Source organism: Tripterygium wilfordii, chromosome 10 (assembly GCF_013401445.1).
Source record: "Tripterygium wilfordii isolate XIE 37 chromosome 10, ASM1340144v1, whole genome shotgun sequence".
NCBI classification, from domain to species: domain Eukaryota; kingdom Viridiplantae; phylum Streptophyta; class Magnoliopsida; order Celastrales; family Celastraceae; genus Tripterygium; species Tripterygium wilfordii.
Window position 1 is genome coordinate 9,861,479 of NC_052241.1, and position 23,821 is coordinate 9,885,299.

Below are 23,821 nucleotides of genomic sequence, written 5' to 3' on the forward strand. Positions count from 1 at the left end.
ACTTGAAATATGAAGTATGTATATAATTGATGAATAGTGAAGAGAGATGATGAAAAGGAAGAAAGATGTGATGAAAAAGAAGAGATAGATGATGGAAAGGAAGAAAGAGAAAATAAAGAAATGAGTACAAAGTGTTTGAAAATATGAAGTGTAGATGAATAGTGTATATTATGGGACCCACTCATCCAATTAAATTATGCCACACGAGAGAGGAGAGAAGAAAGAGAAAGAATGGGTTTAAAGTGCTTGATATTTGTTATAGCATTGGAGTTGATCTAAGGAGATACGTGACGTGTCGCAATTTCAAACTTGATAACCGATCGGATAACGTTTGTGTTCAGAATTTAGGGTACTTGTAGTCTTCACTGCAAGCAGTGTTCCATCGCAACATCCATACTGTTTTTTAAATTTAAAAAACAATATAAATCTCACATGGTTCAACACATCATATATGATACTGAAAACTAGAGGAAATTGCAGGGATTTCCTACTGCAGGTTCAACAGCTGTCAAAAAAGGACTGGATAAGATGGTCTACAAATTCACACGTGTCACACATGTAGTCACTAAATGCTTTTGTGCTTGAAATATGTAAAGATCAGATGGATGGTCAAGATTAGGCTAAACCTATGATATTTACAAAGTGCACATACAATTTAAAAGCCTCACACATTTTGTTGATGATGACGACTATTTGCATCCCTTACTTAATTAAGTACATCCCATTTTAAATAAACCCCCAGCCAAAAACATAACATTTATGAGTACATCCCGATTTCAATTTTTTTTTCATATTTAACAATTTACACCCCATAATCTCAACAAGAAAATTAAAAAAAAAAAACAAAATAAAAGACAAGCATCCCCTTCATTCTTATAGGCCATTCTAAACCCTAAATTCTCAAGCATCCCTCCATCCTTGAACAACTGCTTCAACTCAAGCAACGAAATCGAAAGACTTCTCCCCCATGAACGAAATTAGATCGGACACTTCGTTGCTCTCCTACTTGAACGAAATCCATGAATTTCAGAGTCTAGAGTCACCACTCCTCACACTTTCCGGAACAACTACACCAGAAGTCTCTCCCCGAGCTCTCTATCCACGCAGCCTCCTCCACCCTTCCTTTTACACGCTCCCGAAATCCCTCATCACCACAAGCTCTACTATCCAGCTCAAACCCATCTATGCTATTTCTTTATTTTCCAAACCCATTCAACTCAAACCACCACAAGCTTCCTCGTCCACTCAAATTCCGACTTGGTCTCCTCCCTCCACATTACTAGCCAAGTCAACTCGGATTTGCAATCTGGTGCACACCGTTGGTCCTGCCTTTTTCGCAGGAGAGAGGAGAGAAGGAGAAGGAGAGAAGGGGAAAAAAAGAATTGGATGGAGTTTGGTAAGGTCAGTTGAGGAGTTATTAGATAGAGGTTTTTTTTTGTGATTTTGGGGTGTTATTAGCCAACTTTGTGATGCAAATAGTTCTCATCCTTATTGATGCCTTTGAGGTTTACTTTTAGGATCAAAAGATATGTTCCGATAATTTGACTAAGAAAATTAAAATAAAGTATAAGAAATTTTAGGCCTAAGGTCGGTGTGACTTTGCCCTTCTAAAAATCGTCTCAAGAGTTATTATGATGGATCACCAAACGACATGAGACTTTAACATATCGGGAAGCAACCAGTAAATTAGACTTGCTCATTCATACCCAACTTTTCCCCTATTGTAAAAGGGAGAAGCAGAATGCTTAAAACATAGGATATTGACTTCCATTTCCAACAAATACAAAGGCAATTGCAGTCAAGTTCAAACAACTTGTTCACCGGCTTATCAGTATATCTACATGCGAATCCATTGACAACAAAACATTTAGGTCTCATGGTGCCCATAACAAACATGTACAGAACCAAAATAAAATAAAATCAGAGGGGGCAAAATTAATCATAAGCTACGAGAATTTATATTCGCGTCATGCGAATTTACTTCCTAAATGTGAAATCAGGGATATTGAGTCTTATCGCTCACCAAAACTTCAGCTTTCACGGAATGGTTGCCAATAGGTCAGAGCAACGAGCTACTGCTATGGTTATCATACTCTACGTGGCAATTATCACTCCCCGCGGAACTTTTATCAGTCTCCGATGAACTTTTCATAGTCTCCATTTGAATTTTGTTGGTCTCACATGGTCGATGTAGATGCTGAGACTGCACCTGGACAGAAGCACATGAAGTGGTAGGTTTTTTGAACTGCACCAAGATCATGGTCATGTTGTCACATCCCTCACCTCCAGCTGATGGTGCCAAACATCTATCAAAAACTCGCTCACATATTGCCGAAAGTTTATTCTCCTGCATAATTGAGAAAATACAGTGACACTACTCATACTGCAAAAGTACAATGTTTAAAGTTTAACAGATTTATCAAAGCTTACAGTGATTAAAAGCTCTCGGACATAATCCACTAGTTGTTGGCTCGACATGCAATCCCTACATAGAGATATTATGACAGGATTTCAATCAAATGAGAAAAAATAACAATTATACAAATTCCACTTACTTTTTATTGAAATAAATAAACAATCGAGAAAATGGAAAATTGAAGAATCAAAGTTTGACTAAATCGACTAAATCAAAGGAAGGCCAAAAATACGAAGAAGACATAGCACCAAATGAAAGAAACCTCTACTTTTTTCCCGAGCATGAAAGAAATTCAGTATAAACAACTATACACTCCAGCAACCGGCATCACTAAGTTCACAGCTAGAAGCGCCACCAACAGCTCCAGGACATGCTCTCACAAGACACCACAACACTAGCATACTAACCAGTTACCAGTGCAATGCAGAGTATCAACAACTAAAATATCTAGATGACTAGCGAGTCTAGCATACCCAGTATAAGTGTAAATTATAAGACTGTTCCATGAAACTTAAGTTCCACATGGATGTAAATTACTAGAACGTTCTATTGAAATTTCACCACACTTAACACCAGATTTTGAAAGAGTAACCATTGAATCCACCATATGGGAGAAGCCAACCTTACCCCTCAGGTCCAAATTCAACATCTCAGTTTCATTTCTAAGCATTGAAAAGCAAAAAGAAATTAATCAAGTTTGAATACAACATGTAAAGTGCATTTTAAGAAAGGGACAATGGAATCATTGTATCGCAATCAATTTTCATACTAACAATTTCAGTCTTTACATAAATGTGAACAAAGATAAAGGAGACAAGAAAATCTCTTACCAAATCCCATCACAAGCAAGCACAACAAACTCATCATCATCACAAAGCTCAACCTATTTCATGAGATTAAGAACAAGAAATAAGTATATAAATTAAAATAGTAATACATGACGGTAAAAATTTAGATTCCCAATCATCTGATTCAGGCAAAGAATCTGGTAAAATTCTTAAAGTCAAATAACTATTGCAGAGTGCACACATGCACCCACACAGAATGTACATAAAAATTTACAGAATAATTACCATCCAAAAAAAGAAATTTTATTCGATCAACGACTTTTTCATGTTTAATTTTGCCATTTTTAGACCGTAAAGTGGTATGAATTACAAAATGCCGAATCATTGATACCACATACAGTATTAATGTCTGGTTCGGCAGAGACAATCTGCTTTTCAGCAGGCAATGTTTTGTTCTGCTTAAATTCCACATCCCCTGCAACAAACATTAAGCAACCACTAAAGTGTTTGAAATCAATGAAAAGAAATTCGCCAAGCCGTTGAATACGGAGTAAAACTTAAATACTCTCACTTACCAATTGCCCTTGACAAGTTTAAGCTTCCATTAACACGTCCAACTTGGATAAAACCGCCAGCTTTCAGAATCCTATCCTTCTCAACCTCAAGGTCAGGCTTGTGATCTTTTGACAAATTATATGCCTGCATAAAGAAAGTTGCATAATTAAGTTATGTTTTTCACTTTTTCTAGGGAAATACTAAATATGTTAAGCTATGCAATTTCAAAGACCTACCAAGATATATATTATCCCTCTTTGTTGCATGGATTGGAACATGCATGATTGATCAAGAAGGTTCAGGAAAAAAAAGGGTTCCCTATAGCTTCATAAAACAAAAGTTCGGAAAAACAGGCATGCCCAAATCATTCAAGAATCTACAATCTACTTTTTACACCCCTATGGAGTAATAAATCATATAGTGTAAATCACAGAACTACAAAGCAAAAACACAGTGATGGAATTATGTTTTTCTCCTACGCGGTCCCACATCCCTTATGCTACTATTAAACATCTGCGCATTATATATTATATGCCTCATCACTTGAGCATCTCAATATGTAGAGGAGGGAGACGATCTTATCTCAAAAGCTTTAGAAATAATATCCAGTACGTCAACAACCTCTCAGCCAAGATGGTTAAGGCATATACTCGACTTGGAGGTACCCAAGTTCAAATCCCCACCCTGCTTACTTACCAAAAAATAAAAAGAAAATAATATCCAGTAGATAAACAGAAAAATGTGAATAGTAAAACAAACTGAAAATCAATCTACAGCCACCAGTTGAAAGTGTTCGTCTCTTGTACATTACTAGTACTACACAAATACGTTGCATCGTAATAACTTTTGCTAAGAATAGAAATGCATGCACAGGAGAAGACAACAACTTCTACATCTGACAGGAATTGGAAAGGGAACAATATAAGAAAAAGAAACACCTGCCCCTTCCTGGACAGTACACAACGAGAATCACCAGCATTGGCAACAACAAGTTGGTTGTTTTGAATAATTGCAACACAAGCTGTGCATCCAGAAGTCGGCCCATGGAAATCAGAATGCGGTCCCTAGTTTGCAAGAAAAAAAAATCATCATTTTATTAAAAGTTTACTCACGTTCTTTACCTGATTTAGCAAATGAACTGAAGTGCAAATCACCTATAATCCTCAAAACCCTACATTACAAGTAAAATACAAATGCATAAACTGCAGTTTTATTGAAAATATTGCAGTGAAACTAGGCGGAGTAAGTCAAATGAAAATAAAGCCCAAACTCCACAAAGTCCTCTATTTTTATATATGCTTCCATGTTCAAGTAAAGTATATTGATGCGAATGTGATCATACACAACAGAATATCCAATGACTAATTTCTGATAGGCATATGATAGGAGATGCAGAGAAAGATTAACATAATTAATCATGCACGTTATAAATGCATAAGGTTGAACATTGACGAGACTATGATAATCAAAGTTCCATCATCCTGTAATATCCATCAACCTTAGAAATGAAGATCGTCAAACAGGGTAACTTCAATTCATAATCAGAGTTCATAGTTGCATCTGTCAAATTTAACACTAACATGGGCATTAATGTTAGTAATTAAGAAGAAATCATTCAGTGACATCAACGACATGAAAACCCATTAGGCTCTGTCATCATAAAATTTTGAAATAGGATAGATTATTGGAAGATCAAAAGACATAAATACTGTTACATTGGTTGGCTCAATAATAAATACCTCCTCAGATGGCCAATCATCCATAAGCTCATTAACTTCTCCACTCCTAGGTGACCATATTAAACCTTCTATCATACCAGAAAATTTATCAATTTTATCTCCCAGTACAGCTAATTCTCTCCACCCTCTCTGCCCACACATCATCTCGTCCATTCTGCATCGATGATATTACAGCAGTAAAAAAAAATAACACAGATATATAGTACACAAGCATATCCATGCACAAAAAAAAGTAAGTAATAACTAAACAATGACCTGTCAAAAAATATATATATATCCATGCACATCCTTCCACAAATTATTCCAACTTTTATTCAATTCTATAATAATATAGAACCATGCCGGAATCAATTATTCGGTAATTATGAACTATGGTAGCACCAGTTGAAAATTACCTTGGTAATTACAAATTATATTTTTCCTTACAGCCCTCCTGTAATTTTAAATTGTGTTCTTTTTTCTAATAACAGAAACAGTACATGGATCTATGAGCATTTACTTACTTTAAGACATTAAAATGTATCAGAATGCAGCCATTAGATCCAAAACCATGTTAAGAGTGACCTGTCACATTGGAGCATACAAATTCAAGTGGCTCTAATGTCCGGTTGGGAATCCACAAACAGCTTGACATTCCCAGTTATTAAAATATAAAATTTACATGGAAGATAACATCCCAACCACCTCCTGCTATGGCTAAAATACATTTTTACAGACAGAAAACGCAAATAAAACAAGTGTAACTAAAAAACATAGAGAACCTCATGAAAGCATTCTGCAAAGAAGTGCCTATATCTCCAGCGATATACGCTTCATGCCTGAGTACCTGCTGGTGAAGATGCTTGGCACAAAACTTAGCCACAGCCTTGCCTGCAAATTAAGTGGACCTTAAGAAATGGTGGATTTTGTAAAAGTGCAAAAAAAAGGTTCATGAAAATTGTGCTAAAATTTTACAGTAGTTACATAAACATGCGATCACTAGTTAATATAGATCACAAAAGACATGTGATAAAGCAAGCTCCAAAAAAAATATATGCTCAAAAACTAAAGTCTAATTCAAATCCTAACTTCTATAAAAAAAATCACGATCAAGTCCTTTCAACTACTCAACAATTTGCTTATCTGCAGCATTCCTTTTGATAAAATCGATGATAGCATTTTGCAAGCCCTTAGGATCCTCATTTCTATGATCAAATCAAGTCCTTAATCTGTCATTTTTACTATTAGAACCTAAAAGCCCACTGGCTTACACAATGAAATCCTAGCTCCCTAAAAATGCAGTAAGGGGGAGAAGAGTATTTGGCATGACTAGTTGATGGGAATTTTCCTAATAGAATGGATTATGGGAGTGTGTGACTTGAACTAGTGATAAAGCCGTGTAAATATGTGCCTCATACTAGAAAGTCTTAAAAGAAGAAGAAGAAGAAGAAGCAAACATAAAATAACTGTCGCCCAGATAATAGAGACACCTACCATTGAACTTAAGTACTGCCGTAGATTTAACACCATATCCATCATGACTGATTCACTAACTCTACGCTGATTAGAGACCAAAACCTAAATCCTTCTTTTCCAAAGCCCTAATCCACCACATAAGGATCAACAACCAGGTTCCTCATATGAACCAAAGCAACACAGGCTGCTTCAAACAGTAGCCTCACTACTTACAATCTCTACTGCAGCATAGATCTCCTCAGCATTAAGGATAACAATATGCAAAGGACCAATGCATCATATATCTTCTTTTATTTATGGTACCCCTTTTTTAATTCAACATGAATAGGGAGGCTTAAAACAAAAGACCACTCAGATTTGGAGGGAAAAAAACAAAAGGAGACTAACAAACTCAAAAGCTGACCTCCATGACCATCATAAACACCAAAGAACGACGTGGCAGTGGAACTGTCAAAATCTAGATAAGCTTGATGCTGCACAAAAGCTCACATAAGTTAAAATTGCAACAGAAGGCTTAATATATGATGTCATAATCCCAACCTAAGTAAACAACGACTTTATTTCTTTTTCCTCTAGCATGGCAAAAAGGTTATAACATCAAAATGATATCCCAATTCCTTAAGATTGTCAATGTAATCCTAACAAAAACTACTTGGAGTCCAATACTAAGAAAAAAGCTCTGTAAATCCTAACAACAGCTTTCTCCTTTGCTACACACACATATATATATATATGTATATATATGCATGTATGTGTATGTGTATATGATGTGGCCCATGGACCCTATCTCCAGCGAAAATTTGCGTTTAGATCACATACAAAACAAAAAAGCCTAGGTACTTACGGCATCTTCCATGGTTGCACGCCACCCCTGCATTGAAGATAAACCATATCGGAGCCTCTCATTTTCACCATCTTCTGATGCCTTCTCAGTTTTAGGGGAGCTGAGATATACACCCATTATGTTCTCGAACCGAGTCAAAAACTGTGAATAATTTAATCATCAGACAAGACTATTGTTAATGAAAATCCACAAAACATACTTGCTATATGCATTTATTAGCTTTTATACCTATATACATAATTACATATGCACACGCATAGACAACAGCGATGAAGTCGCAGATATGCAGAGGCAATAAACTCCTAACTTATGTTCTTTTATGCGCAGGAGAATGTCAACTATAAACAAGTAATGCCATAAATAATGCAAAGGTGATCTTCCAAACGAACACCAAACCGGAAAAATGAACAGTACAATCCCTCATTATTCACTAGAAAAATATCTGCAAAAGAGGCTAAATCAACAAACCACGGAGATCAAACTAAATGAACAAATTCCAAACCAGATAATCGTTATTATCATCAATAGTTGCATAAACCAAAGGCCGCACTACCCTAAAGACCCGAAATTCCAATCCATAAATTCCCATCGCGATCAATAACTAAACAAAGGCACCAAAAGATGCCCAAACCCGACGTCTGTTGATGAAATTTGAGCCCACACGAATCTACAAAGAAACTCAATCGAGTGTTCTCTCGGCAACCAAACAGGACAGAACAATTGAAACAAATCGAATGATCGATGGAGATTTACTTAAGCAAGCATTAGCGATTGACAAAGAGAAGAAGAAGAAATGCGAGTACACAAATTCATACTCACTCGCCACTCTGAGAGTCCGTACACTGACACAGATCCCCGATTCTGAATATCCTTAAAATAAAAAAAAATAAAAAAAACTTAAATGATTGATCGCCTATTCGCCTCTGACGGTGCAAAATGCAATACACAGTAGTTTCGACTTCTTTAATCTGTGGGCGCTCACGTGAGATGCATGTGCTCAATTCTATGGGGTTTTTTTTTTTTTTTTTTGAATTTTGAAGAACTTTTATTTTAAATTATTCTCATTTTATGGTTGGAAGTTGGACATATTAAGATATAAATAAATGGAATTAATTAAGAAAAATCATTAGAAAATCAATTTAAGTAAATATGTTTTTTTATAAATAAGTAAGAAGATAATTTAATTGGAGGTAATTATAATATCCAAAAATAAGTGAGGCCAAACTATTATTTCAGATTATTTTAGCGAATTTTTCAAGAAATCAAGACTTCAATGTTGGAGAATGTGATAAGAGGGTGGTGATTCTACATTACATTACAAGCATAAACTTTTAAACAAACTTTATTTTCTTAAAAAATAAAATTATCTTCTTTTTTTTTTTTTTGAAGGGGATCAAGAGACATGATTGTATTAGTAAGAAATCAATACATAGTGTCACATATAGTTGTAATTTTCTCTACCCAATGGGTAGATGAAACTCATCAAGACAATAACCATCAATAAAATGAAACAAACTAAAACCTATCGATACCAACGGACATCGAAGGTACTACACCGAGTAGAACACCTGACTCTGAAAAAAATGAAAACAAAATATACAACAAATAGAGGACTCTTGTCTTCACATTGAGATAGGGTATGTGTTTGGTAGTGTGTTGTAACTGTGTTCAGTTGCAACACACCTCACAGCATCACAGTTTTTTGTGACACGCCAAACAGCTTTTGCGTTCTAACTCACTTCACAGCACCACAGCTTTTTACCTCACAGCACTTCACCACACCTCACCACACTCTCAAACACTTACAATATATGTTGACTTGTCCTACGTAATCAAATTAGGTCAATTATTGTATTTTAGATTAATGTACAAGGTAAACCTTGAGTGATTTTATATTAATATTATTAGTTATCTAATATAAGTGTAATTTTGATACATCAAACGCACCTCACAGCACCGCACCACAGTTTTAAAAGTTATGCGCCAAACAGCTTTTTGCGTTTCAACTCACCTCACAGCACCACAATTTTATAACTCACAGCACCACATCACACCTCACAGCACCTCACAGCATTCCCAAACAAGCCCAGGATTGAAAGCAACAAACTTTGCATCTGCATAACCAGATCTATCAGTTTGAAGCCGCATCCAAGCCAGACCTATCAATTTGAGGCAACATCAAAGCAAATCTAGAAATATAAGTAGATCTGAGGGTAGATCGCAAAATATTGACCATCGTCATCTTCATCATCTTTATTGTCGCATTGATGTCGTCAATCGATAAATCCGAGGGTAGAAAACTATCTATTTTAGATGTGGCTTACTCATTGCATTTACTAAATATAATCATCAATAATACGGTAAAGAAAACAAGGATTGATTTTATGTAGTAACTAGTAAATGAAACACAAAGTCTGATTATGGGAAACAAAAATATGATAAGGTTACTAACTCAATAATCGGTGAATTGGGACTATAAAATTGGGCTATGCATAACGATGGTACATGTAGATGGGTTTATAAACCATCATGGGCCCAAATATGAACTAGTTATATTGGGCCGTGGATCTAAAATTGCATGGTAGCTAATCCAGTCCAGCTCCATCGCATGAGCCCATTCTTGATAGTGACGTGATCAACTCCCATTTCCCACGAGTCCACGCTCCAATTAGGTATTGGCATGGTGGAATGAATGAGATTTGATTTTCATGAAGGGGGCCAAACCAAAAAAGGGTAGTTCAAAAAACTAATTATATGGGATTTATCACTTTAGAAAGAGTAAGACAATAGTTTAAAAAGAAGAAGAAGAAGAAGATTTGTTATCTATCATCGGGTAGTAGTCCAATTGACAAGAGTAGTTTTTCTTATATGGGTTGTAGATTCAAGATTTATGAAATGTAAGATTTGCTTATATTTTGTCTATACGAATTAAAGGAATTTTGTGCTTCACAAACACCTGTGGAGAATGACTCATTGTCAACTAATACCTTGCGGGATTGTGGTGATGGATTCATCTTTTGGGTAGTAACTATGACTCAAATCAAATATTAGTCACGTGGAGTAAAAGTTAAAGTCTAATTAGACAGAATTGAATTTTTTAATTAGTCCCAAGTATAGAGCAAATTAAAGAAAAGACCTACTGAATTTTTAATTTAGATTCCCATATTGTAAAAAAATTATGCTCAAATGGTTAAAAAAGAAAATATGTGACAATTATTACTTATCCTATATAAAATTTTTGGTTTTTAATGTTATTTTTCATACTTTTAAAGGTATAATTAATATATAATCTAAAAAATTAATGCTACCCCCTTTTAACTTTGCTTACCCTGATATGAAACCTTTTGTCAATTCTTGGCTACTAATAATTATGACCCCCTCATATTACGTCCCAGCTTTGCCTTTATTCATAGGTCTAACAACTAAACTTTAATCCTAAGTCATTAAACCATGAAAAAACCTAGTCAATTGTTTAAAGATGAACGTGTTCTTATAAAGAAAGAAGAATCCTTAAATCTTTCCCGACGTGGGATCTTAACATGATCCTCCATGCTATCATTTCCATTAAAAAGAAACTAACTTGTTATCTCCTTTAAAAAAAGAAAAAGAAGTAGTTATTTTATGGGGGGGGTTGGCGGTCAAATTGGGCAGCATTTCACAACGAGGCGTCAGGTAAACGGTCAACTTCATCCGGCGGGGAGTAGGTGACGGACATGACCCAATCCTTGGCTTTTTTTTCCTTTCAAATGAGACCCATATAAATACTCTGCATCGCCCAATCGTTCTGGTTCTCATCGCCCCACTCGTTCTGCGGTTTACTTACTTGGCTCTCATAAATCTCTCATTCCCGGAAAACATTACGATCGAATCATATCATTAAAAAACCACTTTCCTTCATCGTCTCCAAGTCTACTCTCCGTTTGCCATTCGTCACTTGTGCTCTCTTCCCTCACAGGTACACTTGTTCTCTCATGACAATCTCTTTTCTTTTGGTATACAATCATATTAGGTAGGAATTGCACTTGGGTGTTTGATGAAACATTCAAAGCGTATCGGAAAATTATTTATCTTGGCAGATTAACTACAAATTGCCAAAGGTTTTTTTTTGGGACCCCATTTGTGTAAATGGCTCCATTAATGGCTAAGAATTAGTTCAAAATGGTTTGCTAGTGACATGATTGTTGGGTTTTCAATTTGTTTGTTTCTTTCCTTCAAAGGCAAATTTATGCCCCCAATAGGAAAGTTCAGAAATTGGTCCTGCTCCTTGTGACCCATTAAAGAATTTTATACCAATTTTTCTGGGTCGTAGTAAAGTTTGTTCCTTTATTAATCTTGCAGTCCAATAACCGGCGGCGAACGTTGGAGGGTTGAGAATGATCATCAACGTTAAGGAGTCGAACATGGTGCGACCGGCGGAGGAGACGCCGCAGAAGGGGCTGTGGAACGCCAACGTGGACCTGGTGGTGCCCAGATTCCATACTCCGAGTGTCTATTTTTACAGACCGACTAGAGCCTCCAACTTCTTCGATCCTCGAGTGCTCAAGGAGGCTCTGAGCAAGGCTCTTGTGCCGTTCTATCCAATGGCGGGAAGGCTAAGGCGCGATGAGGATGGTCGTATTGAGATCAATTGCAATGCTGAAGGTGTCCAATTGAATGTGGCTGAAACCAACTCTGTCATTGATGATTTTGGTGATTTTGCGCCCACTATGGAGCTCAAGCAGCTCATTCCAACTGTCGATTATTCTGGCGATATAGGGGCTTTTCCTCTCTTGGTGTTGCAGGTATGAATATATTCATTGTCTGTCTTATATATTTTTGGGCAATTTCAAATTATTGGTTGAAAATATTTGGATTGGAATATAATCTATATTGGATTGTTGTATTGGCATTAGTTATCTAGTGATTACATCAGTCATTATTCTATTATCAAATTTGCTATAGATGCAAGGAATCACAAGATTTTCAATCATTAATGTGAACTTCAAATGGTGTGCTTGAACCTAGACTGTTTGGGAACACTTAATTGGATTTCAATGTTGAGGAACCCTGAGATTCTTCATTCATTGATGTGACATTGAAATTTGAAATGGTGTGCTTGAACCCATGTGATTTCATTAATTTTTAATAGCATATGTGATTGTGGGTGATTTATTTTTGTTCAATAATATGGGAATAATAGAGTCCATGGCATGTTCAATCATAAATTGCATTTCTATATGCTGTCAATAAGTGAGGATGGCAACGATCGGCTGTGACCCTTATTTTAGTTATCTATACGGAAAAGTTCTTAGATTTTTAATATATGGAATCTGTTGGATTTCTTAGCCTTGAATGAATCAGTAACAATGGATTAGCCTGTTATCCCTAGAGGAACTTTTATCCGTTGAGTGACGACCTTTCCACTCAGCACCATCGGATCACTAAGGCTGACTTTCGTCCCTACTCGACGGGAGTTGTACGTTATCTACAAAGAAAATTGCAGATTTTTAACGTAAAGAAATTTTTGGTTTTCTTAAAGTGGTGGCCTTAAAGTAGGTAATGTTTTGGAGAATAAATAGATAGTGTTGTTTCAGCAATTATTGAAGGGAAGGAACTGAAAAATGAAATGTATTTTTGAGCAGGTGGTTCATTGAGTGCCACTATAATCATGGAACAACATAAGGGTTTGGGCAGTTGATCCATGAAAATGGTTATTTTTGGGGGTGAAGGGAATAGTTTGAGCTATTGAGTAGTGTGGTACTGTGGTTTAGTTTTGCTGTTGATCGTTTGCACTAATTTTGTGAATTTTGTCATGTGGCGAAAGGAAGACGATTTTTGGTAGCTTATTAAATTGTTGTTGTCTTAGGAAGATGAGAATTTTTTTCGCATATCTAGGCAGCATGCTTCTCTCTGCTCCTACTTGTCTTGTAAAATACTTAACCCTAAGATTGATCTGACAACGATTCATATTGTATCCCATGTATGGCTCCTTTGCATTCAATAGTTTCCAATTTCATGTTATTTGCAATAAATGCTGAAATTACAATGGCAATAATATAGTATGATTGCGGTGTTAAATGTTTTGTGTGGCAGGGAGGAGTTTATCATGTCGCTTTTGGTATTGCTCCAGCTCTACACATTTCAGTCTAGAAAAGGTCTCCTCGTTTTTTTTATAAATGGCGTATAACCCCTGTAGTGGAGTTGTTTCCGTGGCTCCAGATGATCTCATCCATTTGGCTTAGTAAGCCCTGCTTCCGCTGTCCTGTTCCAATCTCATAGTGGTAATAGAATAGCTATTAAGTATAAAAAAAGTCTCCAGGGTGGCAGGGTGCTACCAGGACATGACCATGAGGTTAGAGGTTCCAACACCCCTCCCCCAAAGCTCGCCTACGAAAAAAAGGCATCGAAATCTATGCCATTTCTAACATGGCCAAAGTAACCCCCATAGTAGATCTCCTATAGTAGAACTGTTTCTGTAGTTGTAATCATATAAGGGTTCCAATGTATTATAATCAAAGATTTGTGTGTTTCATATGATTGATGTTTGTTGTACTTAGTTTTTTGTATTAGCATTAAACTCCACAGCCACTTATGTAAGCTTTTGGTTTTGATTCTTGTTAGGTTACGTACTTTAAGTGTGGGGGAGTCTCGCTTGGTGTTGGCATGCAACATCATGTGGCTGATGGATTTTCCGGTCTTCACTTTGTGAACACATGGTCAGATATGGCTCGTGGTCTGGAGCTCACAATTCCACCATTCATCGACCGCACCCTACTCCGAGCGCGGGACCCACCTCAGCCCCAATTCCCTCATATTGAGTACCAACCACCTCCATCCTTGAAAGCTCCTCTTCAAGCAACACCCCAGTCAGGTCCTGAAAGCACAGCTGTGGCCATTTTCAAGTTGACCCGCAACCAGCTTGTCACCCTCAAAGGCAAGAGCAAGGAAAATGGTAATACTATCAACTATAGCTCATATGAGATGTTGGCCAGTCATGTATGGAGGTCCGCGTGCAAGGCACGTGGCCTAGCTGACGATCAGGAGACTAAATTGTACATTGCAACCGATGGGCGGTCAAGATTGCAACCTCCTCTGCTTCCCGGTTACTTTGGCAATGTAATCTTTACTGCCACACCAATTGCTGTAGCCGGTGATCTTCAATCAAAACCAGCATGGTACGCAGCAAGCCAGATTCATGACTCGTTGGCCAGGATGGACAACGATTACTTAAGGTCAGCCCTTGATTACCTAGAGCTGCAACCTGACTTATCAAAGCTTGTACGCGGAGCTCATACTTTTAGGTGTCCGAATCTCGGTATAACTAGCTGGGTAAGGCTGCCAATCCATGATGCAGATTTTGGTTGGGGTCGGCCTATTTTTATGGAGCCTGGTGGGATTGCTTACGAGGGGTTGTCATTTATCTTACCAAGTCCGACCAACGATGGGAGCTTATCCGTGGCCATCTCTCTGCAAGCTGAACACATGAAACTGTTTGAGAAGTACATATCTGACATTTAAGAAGGTGAGCTTTTTGGGAAGCTCATCAATCCGCAAAGCGAAGCAGCAGCAGCAGGCTAGTTAGAGTAAATCAGAAATTTGTCTCTCTCTCTATTCTGGTTCACTCTAATCTCTTTACATTGTTGCTGTCTCCTCGTAGGTCATACCAACTGAAGTAAGCACACCCTTTCAACTTGTATCACCAATTTTATACCACAAAGTTTATTTTATTTTTTTGTCTGGGAGTTTATTTTATTTTGTCTCAGTTTACTTGTTTATTTAAATCTTCAGAACAATCTTACCTTCTTTTTCCTCGGATGCCTTGTTGTGTGAAGCCTATTCTCTTCAAAATGTCCAAAACATCATATAGCCTCAGCAATCTCCTTCATCTTGGTCAACACCATATGCTACGTATCTCTAACAAATTCAATCATAATTGGCTATAATATATAATTGCGTTACGTATTCCTAACAAATTCAATTATAATTAGCTATAACACGTAATTAGATAACGTAATAACAATTAATTATAACATGTAATTGCGTTACGTATCCCTAATAAATTCAATCATAATTAACTATAACATGTAACAAATTCAATCATAATGAACTATAACATATAAGTCACACGTAAATTATTAGAGATATATGTATAAGCCCAAATAGGCTCGCCATATAAGGGTCATCTTGCGGACAAAGATTATAAAGATTTATACTGGACTTGCGGGCCTACCTAAGGGTATAGGCCTCCAAAAAATGGCGTATGCCGCTATTTACAACGCACACACGGTATTCTTTAGTAAAAGGCGAAAGAATAGTTCGCTATGTGTGCATTGCACGGCTGCGTGCTTTGTTTTGAATTTCATTCCTACTTTTATTCAAAACCAACTAATCTGAGTTTCGGCTGTTTTCGATGTGGGACTTTAAAAGCCCAAAAACTAACATCCGTTTTGTGTAGGTAAACATATAACATTATATGAAACGTGAGCAGGTCAAACGTTTTCCTTTCACTAGAACAGCAGATCCAAATGGTGGCTTTCTAGATTTCTTCAACGCAGAACTGGAGAGGGCACCAAGAGCCACTGAAATCATTTTCCATACTTTTAATGAATGAATTGGAGAAAGAAGTTGTGGACGTTCTCAAGCCAAAGTTCCATCGTATCGATCTTCACCATCGTACCTCTCCACCTGCTGCTCAGTCAGATACCTGGAAGTAGCAATTTGAGGCTCAATTGAATTCAACTTATGGAAAGAAGAGCCTGAATGCCTTAAATGGCTTGACACCAAGGAACCCAACTCAGTTATCTATGTGAATTTTGGCAGCATCAAAGTTATAAGACCCACATCAATTCCTTTAGTTTGCTTGGGGACTTGCTAAATAGAAAGCAAAACATCTCGTGCCTTGTGGATAGTGAGACTCAGTTCTACCTCAAGAGTTCACAACAGATACTGAAGGTAGGGTTTGGCAGGTTGGTGTGCAAGGGAAAGTCCTTAAACACCCTTCAATAGGAGGGTTTTTTTGACACATAGTGGCTCGAACTCGATGTTCAAGAAAGATAAAACTGGGCAAAAGTATGTGCGGGGAGAACGAGGTCGGAACCCACAAATGAGAGTTAACTCCATAAAACAGGGCTGATTGGTTTGAGCATTTTGAGACATTTTATTTCGAGTTATTTCCTTAAAAACACGGAAAATCGCCAAAACATGATTGATTTACGTTGTTTTTCAAAATGCATTTTGAGTGTTTCAAGCCTATTCTCTTCAACATTCCAAAACATCAATTAGACATTTTGAGACCAAAGTTCAAAAAATATGAAATTGCAAACCAAACAACACTTTCAATTATTTTATACGAACCATTTGATTTGCTGTTGAAGATTATGTTCTTTCTTGCATTTCTAGCCTTGGAAAGCATGTAGTTTGGTTACTGGGTCTGCAGGATGTCATATTGAAGATGTATAGAAGAAACAGTACCTGGTAAAAGTATGCCATTAGATCATCTTTAACTTTGTGAACAATGTTGCTTTATGGGATTGGTGGTCATTTTAGGATCTATGGACGCTAGATCTAGGATCTGTAGCATCGGTTTGAGTGTACGAGGCCACAAGTCTCTTTGATGTCAAGTTTGGTGGTGTTGAACGAGGTATTATGTGACGAAAAGACTTAGTGCTCTGCATCCCACGTGTCCTACCTGTATCTGAAGTATTATTCCATGACATATATCAAGCACAAGCCAAACACAAGATTGTAATATGGTTCTTCACCCCTGCAGTATTGTCCTCCACGGACACATACAAAATACTATTGCATCGATGTCTTAGGGAAACCTTCCAAAAAAATGCATTAGAAAAACTCTCAATAGTACACCTACTCTTCAAAAAGAAAAGAAAAAAAAAAAACCCACCCCGTTAGCTTTTAGGAGTACAAACTGCTACTGATAAGTAGGGGTGCCAAAACTATATCCATTCTGGATGATCGATCCGGATTAAATTAAGTTTTGACATAAGTAATATGTCTGAAATTTGGGTTCAAATACAAATTTTTTTATCCAATTTAAAACAGGATCCGAAGGCAAACACATAAGTCTTGTCTGGTTTAATTGTCAAGACCCTCATCTGGTTTAATTGTCAAGACCCTCATCTGAATTACATTATCATCAGATTTATTTATTTTAACCAATCCAAATGTGATCAATTAAATACATCTAAAATCCAATCTGAATTAAAATTCATACAAATAAATATTTAATAAACACATAATGATTTTTGACTCGAATCAATTTTTTTCCCCCTAACCATAAAGGCAAACATTAACCCAATCAACCATAAGGGCCAACATGGCCCCAATCAAACATTTATATCAATAAGAGTCATCACCACAGCCAAATCCGAATCGAAGATTTGCACCCACAAAAAGCAAATCATGGCCCACCCCAAATTTATACTAGATTTGCAGGCCCACCCAGGGGTAGAGCCCTCCAAAAAATGGCGTATGCCGATATCTGCGACGCACACACGGTATTCTTTAGTAAAAGGCGAAAGAATAGTTCGCTATGTGTGCATCGCACAGCTGCGTGCTTTGCTCTCAAATTAATTCCTACTTTTATTCAAAACCAACTGGTCTGAGTTTTGGATTTTTTCGATGTGGGATTTAAGAACTTAAAAACGCACTTGCTTTCACTTTCCGAGTATCTATTTCACTGCTGTTTTTTCCTTGTATCAAACATGCTCTTTCGTTCTCAATCCCTCGTAGTATTTGTGTCTCTGTTCCTTCAATTATCATCTAATACAAATGCTTTCACATAACCTTTGTGAACACTGAATTCAACCTCAAACGCTTAGCCAAATCCAGATGCCCTGAAGCTAGCCCTTCAAGGAATATTGCCTGATTTTTGCTTTGAAACCATCCAACTTGGACTCTACCCAATATGTCCCCTCACTTGTTGATTCTACAGGGAATAGCTGCTTAATCCCATTTCGCAATCTTGTCTTGAAACTGAATGAGAATGCTACAACATCTTCTAATGTGCCTGCCTCCAGTTTCACCATTGCGGTCTTGGAAGAACTTGAAATTCCAAATGTTTTCTTCTGGAAAATATGATGCAAGCAAGCAGCTTAATGGGGTTTCCAAACAGTGGCTTTCTAGATTTCTTCAAAGTAGAACTTGAGAGGGCACCAAGAACCACTGAAAATCATTTTCCATACTTTTGATGAATGAATTGGAGAAATAAGTTGTACGTGGACGTTCTCAAGCCAAAGTTCCATGGTATCGATCTTCACCATCGCACCTCTCCATCTGCTGCTCAGACAGATAACTGAAAGTAGCAATTTTGATGAGCTCAATTGAATTCAACTCATGGAAAGAAGAGCCTGAATGCCTTAAAATGGCTTGACAGCAAGGAACCCAACTCAGTTATCAATGTCAACTTTGGCAGCATGACAGTTATAAGACCACAGCGCAAATACTCCATGAGTTTGCCTGGGGACTTGCTAACTGAGTTGGGTTCAAGAGTTCACAACAGATGGCAGGTTGGTGTCCACAAGAGAAAGTCCTTAAACACCCTTCAATGGGAGGGTTTTTGACACATAGTGGCTGGAACTCAATGCTTGAAGGCACAAGCAGTGGTGTGTGCGTCAATGCTTTGCTGGCCGTTCTTTTTAAGAGGGGCTATTTTTATTCCAATAAAAGCCTACTACTATTTATTCTTTTGGGTTTAGATTGGTTCCATTTTGTTGGGGCTTTAGACCAGTGGTATGGTTTCTCGGATATGCCTGAAATGGCCAATGCACGCCTGTAATGTGTTGTTTCCGAGAGTCGGTTTGCGAAAAATCTCCACTTTTCTGCTTACTTCCAAACTTTATTCGAAAAGGCATCCAACACCTCAACGCTTCTCCAGAACTCTCTAGCCTTTTCTCTACCTTTTTGCTTTCTCTCTGTTTCTGCAACTCTCTGGCCTCTTCTAATCTTGAATTTTCTCCCTAGCATGCCCAACTATATATATACACACACACATCTCTCACAGCCTCGAATTCAGAGAAAGCAAACAGAAAAAACCCAACAAACACATTAGCATACTTGAGCAACAAAACAGTTTTTCGAGCTCTGTCAATTCGTCGAACACTTTCTGTTCAATCAGATTCGTTTGGAGATGGCGAAGACTGAAGGCAAGGCTATTGGCATAGACCTTGGCACCACCTACAGCTGTGTGGGTGTGTGGCAAAACGACCGCGTAGAGATCATAGCCAATGATCAGGGCAACCGGACCACTCCCTCCTATGTGGCCTTCACTGATACCGAACGACTCATCGGCGATGCAGCGAAGAACCAGGTAGCAATGAATCCTCAAAACACTGTCTTCGATGCAAAGCGTTTGATCGGCCGGCGCTTCTCTGATCCTTCTGTTCAAAGCGACATGAAGCACTGGCCTTTCAAGGTGGTTCCTGGACCCGGTGACAAGCCGATGATTGTGGTCAAGTATAAAGGGGAAGAGAAACAATTTTCGGCGGAGGAGATTTCTTCTATGGTTCTGACCAAGATGAAGGAGATTGCGGAGGCTTTTCTGGGTCAGACCATAAACAATGCTGTGGTTACCGTGCCTGCCTATTTCAATGATTCACAAAGGCAGGCTACAAAGGATGCAGGGGTCATTGCTGGGCTTAATGTTATGAGAATCATCAACGAGCCTACTGCGGCTGCAATTGCGTATGGCTTGGACAAGAAGGCGTCGAGGTCCGGCGAACAGAATATTCTTATCTTTGATCTGGGTGGAGGCACTTTTGATGTTTCTTTGCTGACTATTGATGAAGGGATTTTTGAAGTGAAGGCCACTGCCGGAGATACCCATCTTGGAGGTGAGGATTTCGATAACAGGCTTGTTAATCATTTTGTTCAGGAATTCAAGAGAAAGCACAAGAAGGACATCGGCAGCAATGCCAGAGCTTTGAGGAGGTTGAGGACTGCTTGCGAGAGGGCGAAGAGGACGCTGTCTTCGACTTCTCAGACAACCATTGAAATCGATTCCCTTTTCGAAGGTATTGATTTCTATTCAACAATTACAAGAGCAAGATTTGAAGAACTCAATATGGATTTGTTTAGGAAGTGTGTGGACCCAGTAGAGAAGTGTCTTCGTGATTCGAAGATCGACAAGAGTCGGGTTCATGAGGTTGTTCTTGTTGGTGGGTCTACAAGAATCCCCAAAGTTCAACAGCTACTGCAGGATTTCTTTAATGGTAAGGAACTCTGCAAGAGCATTAACCCAGATGAGGCAGTTGCTTATGGAGCTGCTGTTCAAGCTGCAATTCTCAGCGGGGAAGGAAATGAAAAAGTTCAAGACTTGCTCCTCCTTGATGTCACACCTCTCAGTCTTGGTCTTGAGACTGCTGGTGGTGTGATGACAGTCTTGATTCCAAGGAACACCACCATCCCCACCAAAAAAGAACAGATCTTTTCTACATACTCAGATAACCAGCCTGGAGTGCTAATTCAGGTATATGAAGGTGAAAGAGCAAGAACTAAGGACAACAATCTTCTGGGTAAATTCGAGCTCACTGGAATTCCGCCAGCACCAAGAGGGGTACCGCAGATCAATGTATGCTTCGACATCGATGCAAACGGTATCCTGAATGTATCTGCAGAGGACAAGACCGCAGGAGTGAAGAACAAGATTACAATCACCAATGACAAAGGAAGGTTGAGCAAGGAAGAGATAGAGAAAATGGTTCAAGAGGCAGAGAAATACAAATCAGAGGATGAGGAAGTGAAAAAGAAGGTGGAGGCCAAGAATGGACTAGAAAACTATGCCTACAACATGAGGAACACCATCAAGGATGAGAAGATTGCAGGAAAATTGAACTCTGCAGACAAGCAGAAGATTGAAAAGGCAGTTGAAGAGACCATTGAGTGGCTGGATGGGAACCAACTGGCAGAGGTGGATGAATTTCAGGACAAGCTGAAGGAGTTGGAAGGTCTGTGCAATCCAATCATTTCAAAGATGTACCAAGGTGGTGCCGGGGATGTACCGATGGGGGGCGGCGGCGGCGCTGAGATGCCGAGTGGTGGATATGGGAATGCTGGGTCTGGTGGTTCTGGGGCTGGGCCTAAGATTGAGGAAGTTGATTGATGGGTTGCTTACTTGCATATGAATCATGATTTTCTGTTTCTGCTATGCTAATACGACTATATATATATATTTACTTCTGCTTTTATATGATAGATGCATATGGTTTTGGCAGAGGCAGGCATGTAAAGCCTCATATTAAGAAAAGTTTAGCACTGTAAATTGTTCTGATTATACAATATAATAAAAATGGAAGCTTTAGAGTTGTTTGCGTTTCAGCTCGGACAATTGATAAGACCACATTTAAAATGTGTGATTATTGTTAATCGGTTAATATTTTAAACACGTTCTTTCGGAGAGTTCTAAATATTAGGAGGTTTAACAGTATGTTTTGGCACAATATGGGGAACAAATGTGAGAATTTCAAGGTATTGTGAAGCAACTTGAAAATCTACACCGGATGACCGAACTAGATTACCTTTTTTTGAGTTATGACATCTGATACTGAACAATATTTCAGGGAACATATACAACTGTAATCCTCTCCTCCAATGTACTTTTTCTGTTTTTTTTTTAATGTTAAAAAAGCACATGATAAACATGAGAAAGCAAGAAACCGAGTTTAATGTCATGTTACAATGTGGGCATTTAAAACACTTTGAGCAACTATATTGTTGTCTCTTTTAATAGGGCATGAGAATAAAATGCCTCCAATGATGATAATTTGTTGTCCTAATTTTGTTGTGAACAACATGTGAAATGGAACATGGACGGCTTCTCTAACAAATGGACTCACTTGTACCACACTCACAATTATATTAAAAATCAATATATTGTTGGGTTCATAAAACCGATCAAGATAAAAATATATATTTTTTTCCAAATTTTACAAAAATATTTCGAACCCTAAAGTAAATCCTAAAAATTAGAACCTCATTTTAGAATCTCATGAGAGAATTCCTCATATATATATATATTAACATGGGAACCTTTGTGTGCATAGGAACCAGTAGAGGGTAACTGGTGGTTGCAGTGTGGAAACGCTATGGTAGGCAAGAAGGTGGACAACACACCACAACTGAAATGGGTAGTGGTCGTTCTCCTAGACAAGGTTTGGGCAACGTCGCTTACTTCAAACATGTTCAGTATCTTGATCAAGAGCAGAAACTCAAGGATGTTAGGAGTTTGCACACTGCAATTACTAAACCCACCTGCTATGATCTTCAAATTCACTATGGTGGCGAAATGAAGACGCACTTTTATTATGGGGGTCATGGAAGAAATCCTGATTGCCCATGATATAATAATTACATAACTTTTCCAAGATTCTGTAACTACTTGTTTTGCTGTAAATTGTTGGCTCACTTCATCCTCTCCACTAAGCAAATGTCCAGCTTGATAGAATAATAATTATAGTATTCTACTAATGATGTGGAAAATGACTTTAAGGATCGAAATTGTGTACCGTTATTTGTCATATTGTTTGACGAAGAAAATGTTGCAGTAATAATCTAATGCGGGGAGATCAATAAAGAAAGAACATTAACAATCAATCCAACGTTTGATGAAATAGTAACAATAGAATCCACCAGAAAATTGAGAGAAAACTCTCTAGGGTTTTGATATATTTGATAGAATGAAACGATAATGACCATTAGGGTCGGATACAACTCTAATATGATGAAAACACAGAAATGTAAAATTATAAAAATACCACTAAAAATAGAAAACAATGGCTTTCTAGATTTCTTCGAAGTAGAACTTGAGAGGGCACCAAGACCACCAGTGGCGGACCGACGTGGTAGGCACTGGGGGCATGTGCCCCAGTGAAAAAGCAAAATTTAATACTAATTATGCTATAATTAATTATATGTCAAATAAAATTTAGGCCCCCAATCAAAAAAATTGATGCCCCCAATCCATTAATTTTTACTAAATCCACTAACTAGTTTAGACCCAACCCAATCTCATAAATTATAGAAATTGTTTCAT

The 23,821-nt window shown here is 37.8% G+C and overlaps 3 protein-coding genes and 2 non-coding genes across 6 annotated transcripts; 2 read left to right on the forward strand and 3 right to left on the reverse strand.

The window, feature by feature from the left end:
- Positions 1–1,692: 1,692 nt before the first annotated feature.
- On the reverse strand, positions 1,693–8,719 carry LOC120007745 (probable protein phosphatase 2C 21). The gene is made up of 11 exons (XM_038858158.1): positions 8,617–8,719; positions 7,798–7,938; positions 7,357–7,426; positions 6,260–6,368; positions 5,499–5,652; positions 4,698–4,823; positions 3,780–3,903; positions 3,603–3,679; positions 3,247–3,299; positions 2,431–2,485; positions 1,693–2,347 (listed from the first exon to the last, which is right to left on the reverse strand). Exons 2-11 carry the CDS (start codon positions 7,912–7,914, stop codon positions 2,060–2,062), a joined length of 1,173 nt encoding a protein of 390 aa, XP_038714086.1. The 5' UTR covers positions 7,915–7,938; positions 8,617–8,719; the 3' UTR covers positions 1,693–2,059.
- Positions 8,720–11,549: 2,830 nt separating this feature from the next.
- Positions 11,550–15,591, forward strand: LOC120008006 (shikimate O-hydroxycinnamoyltransferase-like). 2 transcript variants are annotated; one of them, XM_038858509.1, is made up of 3 exons: positions 11,550–11,752; positions 12,136–12,578; positions 14,398–15,591. In XM_038858509.1, the coding sequence occupies exons 2-3, from the start codon at positions 12,171–12,173 to the stop codon at positions 15,292–15,294; spliced, it is 1,305 nt and encodes a 434-aa protein (XP_038714437.1). In that variant the 5' UTR covers positions 11,550–11,752; positions 12,136–12,170; the 3' UTR covers positions 15,295–15,591. The 2 variants fall into 2 exon arrangements, with proteins under 2 accessions (XP_038714437.1, XP_038714438.1); XM_038858510.1 differs by having other exon boundaries at positions 11,552–11,752; positions 12,148–12,578.
- Positions 15,592–15,999: 408 nt separating this feature from the next.
- LOC120008290 lies at positions 16,000–16,116 on the reverse strand. The gene has a single exon (XR_005470417.1). It is a non-coding gene; the product is annotated as a U5 spliceosomal RNA (small nuclear RNA).
- Positions 16,117–18,226: 2,110 nt separating this feature from the next.
- LOC120008293 lies at positions 18,227–18,344 on the reverse strand. The gene has a single exon (XR_005470420.1). It is a non-coding gene; the product is annotated as a U5 spliceosomal RNA (small nuclear RNA).
- Positions 18,345–19,605: 1,261 nt separating this feature from the next.
- LOC120006877 (heat shock 70 kDa protein-like) lies at positions 19,606–22,107 on the forward strand. Its single transcript, XM_038856994.1, has one exon. The coding sequence runs from the start codon at positions 19,922–19,924 to the stop codon at positions 21,890–21,892; it is 1,971 nt and encodes a 656-aa protein (XP_038712922.1). The 5' UTR covers positions 19,606–19,921; the 3' UTR covers positions 21,893–22,107.
- The last annotated feature ends 1,714 nt before the right edge of the window (positions 22,108–23,821 follow it).